The sequence below is a fragment of the Dicentrarchus labrax genome, unplaced genomic scaffold (assembly GCF_905237075.1).
Source record: "Dicentrarchus labrax unplaced genomic scaffold, dlabrax2021, whole genome shotgun sequence".
NCBI classification, from domain to species: Eukaryota; Metazoa; Chordata; class Actinopteri; family Moronidae; genus Dicentrarchus; species Dicentrarchus labrax.
Window position 1 is genome coordinate 17,999,929 of NW_026136715.1, and position 16,241 is coordinate 18,016,169.

The 16,241-nt window shown below is 39.8% G+C and overlaps 1 protein-coding gene across 2 annotated transcripts in view; it reads right to left on the minus strand.

Annotated features, from left to right (window-relative positions):
* Positions 1–1,158: 1,158 nt before the first annotated feature.
* cntn3a.2 (contactin 3a, tandem duplicate 2) overlaps positions 1,159–16,241 on the minus strand; it is a 35,332-nt gene continuing 20,249 nt past the window's right edge. For both annotated transcript variants that reach the window (XM_051425318.1, XM_051425319.1), the window contains 9 exons: positions 13,541–13,699; positions 11,319–11,468; positions 11,098–11,168; positions 10,249–10,483; positions 9,671–9,780; positions 7,923–8,109; positions 7,569–7,681; positions 7,239–7,407; positions 1,159–5,617 (listed from right to left, as the gene is read on the minus strand). In XM_051425318.1, coding sequence (XP_051281278.1) covers positions 5,520–5,617; positions 7,239–7,407; positions 7,569–7,681; positions 7,923–8,109; positions 9,671–9,780; positions 10,249–10,483; positions 11,098–11,168; positions 11,319–11,468; positions 13,541–13,699 — 1,292 coding nt within the window. In that variant the 3' untranslated portion in view covers positions 1,159–5,519. The remainder of the gene's footprint in view (positions 5,618–7,238; positions 7,408–7,568; positions 7,682–7,922; positions 8,110–9,670; positions 9,781–10,248; positions 10,484–11,097; positions 11,169–11,318; positions 11,469–13,540; positions 13,700–16,241) is intronic.

The following is a 16,241-nucleotide window of genomic DNA, read 5'->3' on the forward strand; positions in this document are numbered from 1 at the left end:
CAGAAAAATGATGATTGAATTTAATCCTGAAATGTAAAACTTTTATGTTATATGACTGCGACATTTTAGGGTTTTCTTTGTTTTAATTCATTTATTACCCCACAGAATCTTGTCATTGTTCCACTGCATAGCTTGGCTCTGGTCGTCAATGTAGGCTACCCACTCAATGCAGGGACATTGCGGACACAGCCTTATCTCCCCCTGTATTGACTCACCCGTGGGGTGCTGCACCAGGATGCCAGTACCATGAGGGGGCAGTATTGACATTTGCAATCTGCAGTGACAAAGCTACAGCATCTGGACTGTTGCAGAGATGTGGGGAGAAATAATACACACCAATCATGTCTTATCCAATATTTGTGTAAGAGCTATCTAAACCTTATCTGAAATCCAAAGCATTTTGCAGTTTTCAGCAATACTAAAAAGTGATACTGTGGGTATAAAAATCATAGATCCCTTCCTACAGTGTCTGTTGTAAAAAGGAACCTAGTGCTGTGATTCAGTGGTCAATAGCATGTGAAGAGCCATTGCCGAAGTATTGACACACCAGCTCATTACGGATGATCTGCGGGTGTGTTGGGAGAAACCTCTCTTTTCTTCACTTCCCCTTCCTATTGATCTCTTCACAGGGTCCTCTCCCTCTTATTATCTTAAAAGCATCTCTGCAACACTGGCTCAATCAATATTTCACAGCAGCTTTCCATGTCATTCCTTTGTTTTTAGTGGAAGGTATCTAAACCTCAGCAGATGCACGCTCTAATAATCAAAAGAAATGAATCAGTATTCTTTGAGAAAGCCACAGAACACTGCCAACTGCTTGATACATGTTAGTTTTAGATCTTCTTGTAGATATTGCATGAGATGTTAGTATTCAAAACATTAGACTATCTGTGATGGTAGTCCTTATTATATGAAACAATTAGTATGTGCAGCAAAAAACCTTTGCATATCTGTTCTTTATCCACTGAATAGGGCATTACTGCTGCCATTTACTCTCATTTATATGCTTTTTCCATAATATTATGCATTTTATAGCTTTGATGGTGCCCCACAGCACCACTCAAATTCCTCCTGCAGTAAAAGACACTAAAACTGCTGATGCTGAAAATGACACCGTGCCACACACATAACTCAAATAAAAAAATCCAAGAGAAGATCCTCAGTGAATTGTTTTTATTAACTCCCTCATTTAGAAAACACAAATGCACCAAACGATATCATACATGCACAGCTTCAGCATATCAAGATCAGCTGATGACTTTTCAATGTGAAAACGTTACTGCCACGATCTCACAGAGATCACCTGGACATCAAAATACTGAGGAGTCACAACAGAAAGGCCAAGCGTTGTCACCCAGAGCTCTAATTGTATTTCTCCAATCAATCTTCATGAAATTGCAAATTTTGGGTAACTTGTTTATTCGTTTTCTGATCAATTCTGCCCTTTTCTGATCTTAAAAGTAGCAAGAAAATTGTAAAGTTGTATTGGTATAAAAAGACAAAAAGTACTAGTAGATAGTACAACTTGTATTATCTACTGTGCACTGGCCGACTACCTTGTAACAGGTAGTGTTTGTGTCATTGCACCAAAAGGCTGTTGTGTGATAGCAGCTGCTAAGAAATGTTACCCTTGGCTCTTGTATTTTTCAGATTCTGGGTTTGACTGAGAATTACAATTGGAAGTAGGACACCGCAGTTTGGTCTAGCAGTTGGGGGCATTGCTTCAAATCACAACAAAATACATACAGTATGTACAGTATACCGTATGAAGGCAAGAGAGATCTCATCGCACTGGCTTTTAAATTAGCCATCACTGGCTCTTAAATGTTATTTTAAAGCAACACTTGACCTTTGTGCAGAATTTTTGGAGGAAAAAAAAAATTAATAAACAATTAGTAACCATATCAAACATTAAAAAAAGGAAAAAAAAGTCAGAATCAAAACATCTCCACAGTACTGATACATTACAAAACAAAGAGGTTGGCAATGCTTCTATGTACCCAAGAAGTTCATAAAGTGTAATGCTGTTTTTTTTCAGTTCAGTATAATTAATAAATTAGCCAGAAAAGATGCGTTTCCTGTGTAAACATTTGTTAGCTTAACAATGACATTCTGTGATGAATAAATGTATACAGGTTAACCACACGTAAAGCCACATAAACAACATAACAGGATTCAAAGACCGCTTTCAGAAAGTTATTAACACTGATTTGGGGAAGAAAACCTTTTTGTCTCCACATTTAATACGAATTGTATCCTGTGAGGTGCACCTGACCTGGCCTTGGATCCTGGAGTTTTTTACCGCTTGTTCCTTTGCACTGGCAATCCATGGTAATGTGATAAAAAAACAGACATTTCAACTCAAACTTGTTTTTTTTCCTTCCTCACATATTGACCTTGTATTACCCAGTTTGAGTGTCTGAAATGTTCCAGTTGCCCAAAGCCCTGAACCATGTTAAAGTACAAGAAATACATTTTAACATTTTTTTTTCCAAATAGCAGAATGGCCCCTTTTGAAAACTATTGTCCATGACACCATAGGGTAAGTTAACCACACCCACACACACGCACACACACACACACACACCCTTGAATCTTCCTGGTGTCATCTTGATGGGATTGTCCTGATTTAGTCCTCCCTAAATCCTGATATATTAGTCTTGTGTGGGTGTCATTAGTACCATTACTCCTATGCCCTTTCCCATAGAATCCCCTCAGGCTTGCTCTAATTTACTAAGATATTTTAATGTCTGCTAAATCACGGCACATATCAGGCTTTCCATCCGTCAAGTCAGACTGTTAAATAGACCCTTGTGTCGGGTGCTGACAGATTTGTGATCTATCTGCTCCCACACTATAGGGCTATTGAAAGGTAGGATGGAGCAGGTCTGAATACCTGAGCAGTGGGGTTTTGCTGAAATACATAAATAAACAGTGACAACACTTACCACATAAAAAGGCCAATACAACTGACAAGAAAGGACAGATTCACAAAGTATTAAAACACAGCTGACCATAGATTTTGCCAAATAATGTCTAAGCTGGTGGCTAGATTTCAATCATCAGACTGGCACAATTGGCAACACTTTAAGCCTCTCGTCTCGACTGCAATGACTGACGATGCACATTGACTGGCACAACTACTCTGTGTTCCCCAGATGGATGAAGACTAGCGCTGCAAATAATGATCAATTAGTCAATCAGTCTATAAAATGTCAGAAAATAGAGAAAAATGCAGTTTCCACCAAGCACAAGGTGCTCTTTGTCTTTAATGTCTCTATACCATGGCCACTGAGGATTCTGATTGGCTGGCCCGGTGAGTATAACCAGGCACTTCTGACACACATGTTTGTTTGCTACTGTAAATGAATGCACCAGTGTCAAATTGATTTGAAAAAATAAAATTAACTCAAGGTAAATGTGATATTTTCATATTTTTCAACCACATCTCAATAGTTTTAATCAGCAAAATTTGCTAAGTCGCATTGGAGCTGGTTCAGCTGACATAATCAAAGTCACGTGACCGAAGTGAGGAACTTCTGAGCAAACTCCATTTGCGGATATAGATGAGGCTGAAAGCTTAAGATAAAGCTAGACCTTAAGCTGAGATTGTTTTGTTAAACTATTATTCCAGATGTTCACGCTCAAAAAGTATTGAACTACTATTCTCTATTCTCATTCTAAGAACAGTTCGACATTTTGAGACATATTATTATTTGTTTTCATGCTGCGAGTTGGATGAGAGCATCAGTAAGACTCGTGCTATGGGGTAGAAAAGAACCAGCCTGTACATGACCACATCAACAAGGATGAAGCGAGTAAGGAGAGGCAATAACTGTTTAAAGGTCCAATGTGTAGGATTTAGTGGCATCTAGCACTGTAGATGCAGATTGAAACTCACTTGCTTCATCAGCGTTGCTGCACACTGAAAATACTGGGGATAATGGTGCATACCACCCACCACCCGTGCCCCATTCCCAACACCAGAAAGGTGTGTAAGATAAGCTTAGGCATTGGAGGATCACTTTAACATTCTACTACAAGAAAGCTTGCTTGACTAGAGAGTTTGAGATCCCTGCTCTAGCTACATAATGAAATAAGAATGGTATCAGTCTTCACATCTAACTTAGCAAGAAGACTTCTTAAAATGTAGAACTATTCCTTTAAACATGATTTTACAGTAAGCACAGATTTTGATTCTCCTGCCGCTGGATAATCAGACCTCATTCTCAGGATCTGTAACTGGGCTAAAACTCTTAGCCCAGCCCTGTGAAATGTACCCTTTCCTACTCCCAGCTGTGTGGTCCTTAGCTACATGTTGCCTAGCAACGCAAGGAGCAAGAATTCTAAGATACAGGAAATACTGTGTATTTTATGTTATTGCTGTAAACAACAGTACGAGAGAGATAAAAAAAAATGTGATAGAAGTAATTGAATGACTGGTATTTTTTGTCATGTGGCCAAGGTATAAAGCGGAATTGTTACACTCCCGAGTTGGATTCTGTGGAGGCAAATGGATTGCAATCTAACGTACACCTTGTTGGACATGTTTGGCATTTTCTCTTTGACAATTGACTTAAATGATTGTTACTGATTATTTTCTGTCCATTGACTGATTGTTTCAGTGTTGAAAGAAATACACTGGCAGTTGCATACCTGTCCCACTACTGCTGTATACAGGCAGATGTAAGCTTCGTGAATGCAGAAAAAAGTCCAATCCAATCAATCAGCAGGCTATTACAATAACTGGTCTGAGGCATTAAAACCTGTAGCAGCCCTCATGGTACATTCAGCTCTCCACAATCAAATGATAAAAGGTAAATGGCTAACACTGGCACTGTGAGCTGTTTTATGGGTTTCATCTGGGACACAACCAACTTTTAATGGAGCATGTAAAAATGAGGATGGCTGCAGTATGTTCTTAAACACTGGAGTATCATTGACTAGTGTCTATAAGTGATGGCGTTACAAGAATCTCCAAAGGCACGGGCACGGGTGAATGAACATGTTCCGACTCGCCAACTCAGACTTCGAGAGGAAAACGGAAAATATTCAAAAATACAAAATACACCTTTTCATCACGGCCCTCCCCAAGGTACACTGAGTCCTTCAATAATAAGAAACTGTGAGGAATAAAATGTTGAGGAAAGCATGTAGCTATCTTAGCAATAACAACTAGAAGGCTGAAACTACTTTGGCACATGAATGGAAGTAAGGCATCTGTATCATCCTAATAAAGAGTTGAAATGGAGCATTGTTCCCAACCGGCAGAAGTGTCAAAACCTATGTTAAAAAAAAAAAAAAATAATAAAACCTCAAGCATTTACCGTTAATTAAGTGTCAGACAGCAGACTCCACTCTTGTGCTGCCTTATACCCACAAACTAATACTGCAACATATGTGGTCACCTCCAAATATGAGAGAGAAAAAAACCCCAAAACCTCAGCAACTTTCACGAATTAAAGAAAAAAAAAAAAACTCATATAAGGTTGAAAAACAAAGCAGAGTTTGTCATTGTGTCACGACGTTGACCTGAATGTTGATATTGCGATGGCGAGGAGCAGGGAAAGGGGAGAGATGTCCACACTCCAGGCTCTTGAGCCGCGGGCACTCATACCTGCAACACACACACACACACACACAAAAAAAGATAAACTGATGTTTAACCTGCTGGAGAAAGTGGAGACACCAACACCAAGTTCTTATCTTACGTTTCTTTTTTTTTTTTTAGATCATCTTGACCATCCTTGTACAAGGTGAGACCTTTGAAGAGGGCCCAGTCTGTCCCGGCTGATCTTACCCACCCCCTGTCTAAGCTGCTTCTGTCTGCTTGCAGATATATTCTGCAGAGATGCAGAACCAATAGACTTAAACACTCCTGCTGCCATTGGACTTTTAAATAACTTTATGTGATCTTTGGTTTGTATTTATTGTTTATTTTTCATCTGTTGTTGTCTGATGGTTATGTGGTTATGTAGTTACTGCAGCCTGTACAACGAATTGCCCTTCATAATAAAGATATCCTTGATCCTTGATCTTATCTAATTTAAAATGTACAGCACAACATACTACAACATTGATCACACTACTTACAGTACAAGTATGACAACAGTAAAAGCCTACATTTACATAAAAGAATAAGGTTTGACGATAATATTAAACATTTAACAAAAAGGTTAAGCTTAAGGACCTAAAAATGTCTTGATTTAACCCAGAAATTCAAACCATGCTGCAGTAGTTGAGGTTATCTTAAGTTTTTTTAATCGAAAACACATTTACCAACTGAAAGTTAGACACATTTTCAAAACAGATAAGTTTCAGAGGGGTTTGTGAAATATGGTAAAAATTAATTTATATCCTGGTTTCTGACTGCTATGATTTAAGTGAGTCAATTAACTCTTACGAATCACTGACTATGTTTTCCTGTAATGACATAATATCCATATAAAACCCTTTCCTGGATAAAATATGTATTATTGATGCACAAGAAACCACCTCAACCACATCTGATGTTTCAGATCCATTACTTTCTGTAGACACAGCACTCGGTTTGGCCTGCTAATGTGTTTTGCCCACATCTTTTTCTTTGCAGTATCCAAAGAATCGCTGGGAGGAAAAAAAAAGTCTATTTTTCAAATGAAATTAAAAAAAAAGCCAGCATGGAATTCTATCTCTCTCAACTGCTGTTTTCAGGGATTCAACACAGAATATCAACAATGCAAATTAGCATTTAGAGCAGAAGAAGAGCCCCCCTGGAGTCCCACAGGACAGTAATAGCACCTAGTAAAAGAGGAAGTCAACCTCTGCGACAGAGATGGATTGTGCTGCATATTTCAGCAAAATACCAGCCAGGGAGAGACGAACGGGGGTGGCTGGGGACACGAGTAATGGTGAGTCAAAGGAGGACAAAATGTCCCTGTCAGGTTTAAGAAGCGCTAAGTGACTTCATTTACAAGAGGGGGTAAGTGATAACGAATGGAAGTAAGAGATTGAGGTCCCGGTGAACTTTTATGTAGTGTAAATGTTGCCATGCCGTTGTGTTTCTCAACAACACGCTGACATCAGCATATTTCAGTGTTAGGGCTGAAAGCTGAAAACCTTGAAATAACATTTTATTCTTTGCTTTTTCTTGCAGTCATTGTGCCTTTTTCACACAAGAGGAAGCCAAACTCTAATTAGTCCTTGAACTTTCTATTTGTAACCACATAACCACTACAACCCGTCAACAGCGAGCTTACTTAGCTGGTGGACTCGTATGGGATCCGAGGCCGGGCCCAGCCCTCCTTCGCTCAGCGTCTGAATGTGGATGATGTAGTCGTCCTCCTCCTCAGGGAGGGTCAGCTCTGCCGTTGAATTGGCTGTTGTGAGTGTGTTTACCTCTTTGTGTCTCTGTCTCCTGTATGACAGCTGAAATGGCGGAGAGAAACAAGGTGGGTGACACATAGTTAACATGCATTCTTATAGCCTGACAGCTTAGAGTGAGCCACCGCACAGGTAGGGTCCACGCTCAGTCTGATACATAATGGGAATAAACATGCTACTATGAATACTGACAATGTAAAACTCACTTGGTAGCCTGTAACTTCTGACTCTGATTCCATTGCCACCACAGGTTCCCAGTAAAGAGACAGTTGAGATCCAATTAGGGTCCATTCCACATTCAGCGGTGGTTGTGCTGGTGCTGCATGATATAAAATTAATTCATTTCTATATGTCAGCGCAGAAATATATTACCGTCACATCATTATACAAGAATGATCATATTTCTCATAACACTACTTCCAAGAGTGAGATTAGAAATAGTAACTGTTTCTCCTCAACTTTCTCCTGCTAAGAATAGACCTTTTACCTTTGAATTATAATCAGTGTGGATGCAAAATCAAACACTTGAGCCGGAGGGCGTCTTGGGTGCTGCAACTTACGTGGCTTTTTTGTGGTGACGTTTATTGCAGGGAGGAAGGGGCCGGTGCCTGCCGTGTTGAAAGCACTGACCGTTAGGAAATACTGTGTGTTTCCTTCCAAGCCGCTCACTGTGACCGAGGTTTGGTTCCAAGGCACCCTAACCTTTCCCATGGTCTCCGGCTTAGTGTCATCTTCCCAGTAAACCACCTGTTTGAGACGGAGAGCATGTGATCTGGGTTTTAACCGGGATATATGTCACATACAGCACGACAAAGCATTTATAGAAATATTTTATATTGCCACTGGGTGTATCCTCTTACGAAAGATCACAGTTTTCTTTTACAGGACATTTGATCAGACATTACAAAGCCTTTGTTAAATGTCCAGCGTGTTGGTTTTAGTGGCATCTAGCAGTGTAGTTGCAGATTGCAACTCACTCACTTCACCCTCCTTTTCCAAGAGCGAAGGACAAACTAAGGTGATAAGAAATTCCCATTATAATTCCCCAAAGCCATCAAAACTCTTATTTTGTAAAATCAGCACTCAAAAACAAGGTATTTCAGATTTTTCCACAAATGGAAATCCGGCTAATTAGGATATGTTTAAACTCCAACCTACGACGCACAAACTTTTTGCACTTATGAACTATTTATATTCAATTTCTACATGTACAGTTCAGTTTTTGGTCAAGCTGCTCAAATATTTGCACACCATTCTTACTTGCATATTGCATAGTGTATATACTTTCATTTATAGTCTTATATTTCTATCATATTTTAACTTGTGTTAACTTGTTGTACCTCCACTTCTGTATTCTTTTTTTGCAGTACATTCCCCAATGCTGCTGTGTCAATTTTGAATTTCTCCTAAGGGGGATCAATAAAGGTACATCTTAATCTTATCTTGTGCGTTGAAATTCAAACATTACAGACGTAGTTCATCTGTAATGTTTTCATTTAAACATATCATAAAATTCTACATTTAAATAATCATAAAATAAGTGACTTTGTTGTCACTCCTTCCAGCCCTTTACACTGAAAATAAAGGATCCTGAGACAACATCCATGTCATCATTATTCAATGTTAACTGACTGAGTTGATTATGCTGGGGTAGCTCAGATATGAAATGGCATAAAAGCTTACTTTCCCGGATAGAAATACTGAAACAACTTTGATTTTATTGAGCAACAAATAACAACAACATCTGACATTAAAGCCTTTTGATCCCCCTGATTATTCAGTCTGAAGTATATGCAGGCGAAGCAATCAGGGTGTCCCAGTTTTTGAAGGGAAAATAGAATGCAATCTACTTTTTGTGGGGGGGTTTAAAATGTGAATGTTTAATATTGATATTTTATTTAGTGAACAATAACTGAAGATCGATACCCATGCTGCTGCTCAGTATCATCTTACAGTCTGTGGTGCAATGGTACTTCTTGATATTCTGACATGAGGTCTGGTATAGCATTGCAGCGCAGACTATCATGAAGCTCCGTATCATGATACCCCATAACTGACAGCAACATAAAAAGGCATATGGACAGGCAATTTCCTTTTGTTCTCTTGAAAACGCTCTGACATGTTTTCCTGTCGTGTTGGTACAAAGAACTGTATAATTTTGGCTCTAACAGTCGCCCAACTGAAGCAGCCATTTCCATGGTGACGCAGAGTTTGGAAGTGATGGCTTTGAGGTACAACAGGGGTGATGACAAGCATTTGAATTGTGTTGTGTGTGATTTCTATTTCCATTTAAAAGGGTAAAATGTACCTCATAGCCCAGAACCCTTTCAGGGGTGAAGGAGAGAGCCTGCCAATTCACCTCAATCTCAGAGGCTGAGACACTTCTGGCCCAAACTCCCGCTGGCATCCCACTTGGCTCTGAAAACAGACAACAGGGGACTGAGCATTGCTGCCTCCTTCCAACAGCACAGAGACAAGCAGAACAAATCTCTTCAATTTTTACATTTATAACTGTGCGGCATTCTTGTTGATCTCTACTTGGATGAATCATCACACACAGGTGCTGCTGGTAAATAGACCAACACCTCACTACAGACTGACCCCCTCTCGGCATGCTGAGAGGTAGCATAGATCAATGCCAACCGGTTTTTACATTGGTATAGCCATTCAAAAGAGTGGTGATATTTGGAGGCAATCTGCCTATGCTTAGATAAATGTGTTGCAATTTTTTTAATTCATTTTTTTTTACTTGTAAAAAGGTTTCTGCAGATTTATTTTCCTGGCGTCTCTTGTCTCTTTACAGAAAACCACTTTCATGATCTCTGTCCTTTTTTCAAAAACAGAAAAAGCTTTTTAAAAAATCCCACTCGCGCTCTATTGCCTTACCTATCTCTGCAGAGTAGATGGTGACCACGGGGCTGAAGGGACCCTGTCCTTTGCTGTTGTAAGTGCCCACCTTGACATGAAACGGAGAGAAGGGCGCGATGCTGTCGTTGCGGTACACGTAGCGTGATGCACCAGGGGCAGAGGTGGCCACGTGAGTCCAGCTAACTTCTCCAAAGGCGCGGAAAGCAATGATGTAACCAAAGCTCTCCCCATTCTGTAGTTCTTCAGGGACAGGCTGAGAGTGAAACACAAAACTATAGTGATATTAAAACATATACAAACCACTCACGTTCACCCCGTGGCTGGGCTGACACATCTCCACCCACTCTTGTGGTGCCAAAAGGAGTGGATGACCCACAAATTACATTTGTGACCCACCTGGCGAAATGAAACGAGCAGTAAAATGCCATTAAAAAAGAAATCTAAGCTCATTACAGAACGTCTGTGCAGTTTTATAAATGAAAAGGTATTTCTGATATTAATGAAATGAGAAAAATCAAATAATGAGATAGCTTCAGCCGTCTAATGACTTCTTCAATATCTGCATTATTTTTCAACAACCCTTCTTAGTTCTTCGCTCAATTTGAGCATTGCAGATTTGACTGAACAGCGAACTGTCAGATTCAGTGCTCTGCTTATGTATACATTGCCGCTGCCTTACACGCAGACTCTTTAACTAAGAAATTACAGCAACTTCAGCGCCAGACTTCAATTGACCTAAAATTTATGACACCCACAAGCCGAACAGAGCAGGGGCTTTGAGAAATACTAAACACCTCACTCAAGGATAAAAAAGATTAACTGCAGCCATTTTGAATAACAGACTAGAACATAAGACTGATGACTTACCTCCCATGTGATGACCAGTTCAGATCTGCTTCCTCCTCCTCCACCCACGTCACCTGGTGCTGCATCAGGAACTAACACAACACAGACCTTGTTCACACCTCCACATGAGAAAAACTTTAGGCTTTAGAAAGTTGTACAAAAAGAGATGATAGTTTTTGATATTTTCTATCTGAGCAGGATGAATGATTTGAGGGGGGAAAAGTGAATCACATTGGCTGTACCTGCGTCCTCTGTCCTGGTCTTGACTGACACAGGGCTGGGTTCTCCGACACCAACGCTGTTTTTGGCCAAAACCCTAAACTCATACTCCACCCAGGCATTGAGGTCTACCACAGTGGCTGTCAGCGTGTTCCCGTCGATTATCTCAGGGACTGGAAAAAAAACAGAAAACATGAAGTGGATACAGAAGGAAAAATAGAGGAAGTAACCGAATAAAACTAAAACAATGAAATGTGTGTCATTATGATAGATATGAGGTGAGCACTGGTTTGAGTCTAGACTGTTAAAGGTCTGAGCTACACAAATCTAGAAAACTGCCTTCCTTACCTTGTGTTACCTTGCATCTTAGAATAAACTCTTAAACTGACATGCAAGTGTGAAGATCCTACAAGAGACCCTATGACATCAGAAGAGGGCACTGCAATGTGGCTACTCCCTGCTCCTAAGTAAAAGGATGGGTGAAATGCAGGGGACAAAGATATGGTAAGGTAAAATAAAGGGTTTAGCTGTGAGCATTGGGTGCCAAAGCAGTTTCTTTGGTTACTTCGGGGCTCAGTTTGTTTGGTGAACTTGTCTATTTACACATCCAGCAGATGTGGAGCAACATTAGAAATCCTTTGGACGTGTGTTGCTGACCCTCTGATGAATCTTAGCTTTGTTGGTTTGGTCTCTGCCAACTCTGGAAATATCTGTCTGTTTTGGTCCATCAGCTTGTTTCGGTCAAGGGCAAATAACATATCCACTGTATGCTGTCTTTTTTTGTTGTTGAAAGCAGCCGCTTGAATCGATACTAATGAGAGTGGTCAGAGTGAACCAAAACAGTAAAGTCGCAAGCCGAAAAACTGGAAGAGCTGGAATACACGAAAAAAGCTCTGTTGAGCTGAGGGGAACTGCAGAGTCAGCTGATAATTATCTTTGGGTTCATCATTATGAGCGACTCTGATCCTTTGTTAACATAAAAATATTGATTCTAACAGCTTTAACATGACCTTTTTCTTCTTGTTTTCTAGGAACTGTAGCTAACTATTTCGTGGCATTCATTATAGGTGGATGTGCACTTTACTCTTTTGTGTATTCTTTTATGTTGTGTATATGATTCTTATGAGATATGTGTATTTTTATGTTTTTTTGCAACAGAAATCAATAAATCAAATGCTCAGAAAAAATCTGGTCGGCTGGCTGCCATGCCATACCATGCACTCTGCACCAACCCACCCCCCAACTCCACAGCTTCCACAACTGCCTGCCTGCCTGCCAGTCAGATATCGTTAAAGCTACAGAACTAGTCGTACAAGAACAGCAGAGGAAGACCAGCCAAAATTTCCAGTTCCATCTGTGCCCTCAACAGTTTGAAACAAAGCCAGAAAAGAAACACAGGAGTAGAAAAGGCTACGAACAAGAAGTTTGGATAAAGAAACGGGTCAAACCAGAGTCAGTGTGGCTTTTCTACAATGGTGAGAACTGAGGGACAGTTAAATAATCTGGTTTATTTGGGGTTTTTTCTTTTGGGGGGGGTTGTAATTTTCCTGAACTATGTAGTATGTATAACCGTGTATGAATGAGACATGAGGAAGTTGGATATGGTTACGATGCACTGCGTGTTCATGTGTGTTGGAGGAGTGGCTTTGGAGGGAGACATGATAGGAGGGGATGAGATATTTCCGATTGGATCATTTCAAAATCTAGCCGTCTCTTGCTAGTTTCTCCAACTTTACCTACCCTAGCTTTAATGCAAAGCAAAGGACAATATAAAAATGAACCTTTTGGGCAAACTGTGACTCATTTACAGTTCTTTTGTTTCCTTTGATCAATGACCACTGTCCCTTTTAAATAAACTAATAAAATGAAATATAAATTTTACTATATTACATTCACTTGGCAGATGTAACCTGCAATATGTACATTCAACCTCCATAAAACAATATCGAGATGTCATACTAACAGACTTGACTTATCTTAAGCAAATGAAAAGGATTTTGCTTTTGACCGAGGCAGGTGTAAAAGTGATTAAAGTGGTTTAAATGAGATCATGTAAAAGCAGCAACAGTGACCTCTAGTTCTCTTGAGTAAGGACCTGAATCCCTCACATCTCCAGAGCCTTCGGTAGCTGACCCTACAATCTGACCTCCCAGCTGTAAGACAATTTCCCTGCGGGGATCCGCAAATCGTCTGAATAACATCACATGTGGTATGAGATGAAAATTCATCTTCCAGTGCTACCTACCTGTGTTTACCCTCTGCCAGCCCACAGTGAAGGGAGTCCTGGTCTGGATGAGGTAATTGGTGATGGGGCTGCCGTTGTCCCTGCCGGGGCTCCAGGCCAGCTGGGCTGTACTGTCTGTCACCTCCTCCACCGTCACAGAGTCTGGAGGGCTGGGGGGGCCTGGCTCAATCACAGGAACAGACGCTGTGTGAGGTTCTCGCACATGCAGAGGCACAGACGAGACTACAGAATGTGGATGTAACTGTGTGTACTCACACATACTGCAAGAAAAAACATGAACCGTGCATATATTTGCACAAAAAACACATCCAGCTAAACTGTATTGCTGTAAGAGATTATCACGCTTAGTTCAAAGCCTCTGTATCTTGAAATCAACGTTAGCGAGAGAAAAACATTTTTAGAAAGCTTTGGGTTTGAGAGGACGTTATGGCCTTCACAAGGAATTAAAAGTGAATTCAAGATTTATCCTCCAATATTCACCCAACTTGTAATCCTTCCCTTTCATGGTCCTCCTGGTAATTGATCGATGAAACAGCATACGTGAGTAGATGCAGGGAGTCAAATTAAAAGGTAAAAGATGAAAAAGGACCTCATAGTGCCGAATAACCAGATTTTTATCATTTATTTTCATTATCCCACCAATTAAGCGGTATGATGTTTTACTTTAGCCTCATCTACTGTTTCCTGTCCTAATGAACGTGTCGGCTCATCAGAAATAATAGACCACTAGAGAGCTGTGAGACAGACCGCAGAATAATAACGCCCCTAGTTTAGCTCACACTCACCGGCTCTGTAGTGGTTTCTAATCTGAAGCAAAAATATTGTAATTATTAAAGCGTTAAATGATTATTTTAATAAACAGTCAGTGTTTTGGAAACACAAACTGATTTTGTGTTCGTGCAGTGTGTACGTGCTACATGTAAATGCGTGTATCCATAAATATTTATCAGACTGTGCTCGACATCCATGTTAACAAATAACTGCTGATCTACATTTTCTTGTTTACAGAAGCATTGAACGTGCTGTCCACATACATTTGGCCTTAAAGCCCTGGCTTTAGAGATATTGATCTTTGTAAAACTCATTAGCAGCTCTTGATAAAAAAAAAACCTTTAATACACTGGCCTCATTAATACATATTAATGGAGCACACAATCAAGGATCAATTCCTTATCCTCTTAATTATATTTCATTGGCTGAGGCAAGAGGGTGCTGTCAGTGTCTTGAGGGTGTTCAAATAATCTGTTATTAATATGGACAGGCAGTCTGGGCTTTTATTGTGAACTTGGCACGGGGCAAATTAATATCTGTCTGTATTATGAATACTTAGACATGGTAATATTATTTTGGTCTGAACCAAACATTAAACAAAATTGTAATATACGTCAACATGTCAGAAGAGAATAAAAATTAACAGTATGTGGTAAAAGTGATTGAACAATAATGATAAAACACATTTGTACAGTGTTGTGCTGACCAGGATGATGATGATGATGATGATGATGATGATGATGATGATGAAGCAATTGTCAAACAAGCACGAGTGCCCGCCAAGTGGTTTGAATGCTAATGACCGTGATGTTATCCATATAACATGACCTTCTCCATAACCACCACCACCCAGTGGAGTGCTTGTGAGGCATCACAGAGTGGCATCTAAAACATTTTCCATTGTCATTGTAAAAAACAAGAACCCAGATGATCACTCAAGAGTCTTTGTGTCAGGAGCTATTATCGCTGACCTTCAGTGCTGCCAGATGAGTGGAGCAAGACAAGATCAGAAATAATACCCTGCAAAATGACACAATTGCACTAATGTGTCTATGGCCAATGATCAGTATCTTGCGCGTGTGATCATGGATGTTGTATATTGCTGCGATCACACAGTGATACTGACACAGTCATTATCACAGTTAAATGGGTCCTGCATTATTCACATTGTTGTCTTAACATTAAAATTGCATTATTTTAGCACATGTAAATGCAGCCACTGAGGGAATATAGTGTTTTCTCACTGTTCTTTTACATTACACTGCCATGCAGGTAGTTTGGACTTTATATGTCAAGGTTTAGAGCTATCTGTCTCTGAGTTTTCTGCCCCCACCCTAAAATAAATGGCTGTGAAAGGATTTTTTTGTGGCGCTCACAGCTTTGAAAAATGACATTTACAAAAAATCCAACAGCAACATCTCTTTCCAGATTCAGTGTCCCCATTGCTTTGGATAATACACACAACACAGGACAATTTGTCTGATAGAACGTAGTTCCAATGAAAACATGTTCTGTCGTTTATCTAGACAGGGACATGGGCACTTTTTCTAAAAAGGTATGTTTCTGGCAGTGGTGAAAAATTAAAAGTTATTTTACTCAAGTACTGTATGAGATACACTTTACTTCTACTCCACTACTTTTAAAAATTGAAAATTGAAGCAGCGGTTCCCAATCTTTTTTGCTCCTGACTGCTTACAAAATGGCTTCTGGGCTCCTCTCATAATTCAGATGTCTGTGAGTTGTTCCCTTCCCCTTTTGAAATTCTCACATAATTTTATCTAAATAACTGTTTGAGATCAAACTATCCAATATTTCACCTTAAAGCAAGGAACAAATAAATAGAAAATGAATACAACTAATGTAGAGGAACATAGTTTTTTTTCTCCTTTTCTACCCCGTTAATCGTCACAAAACTAAATAAAGTAGTACA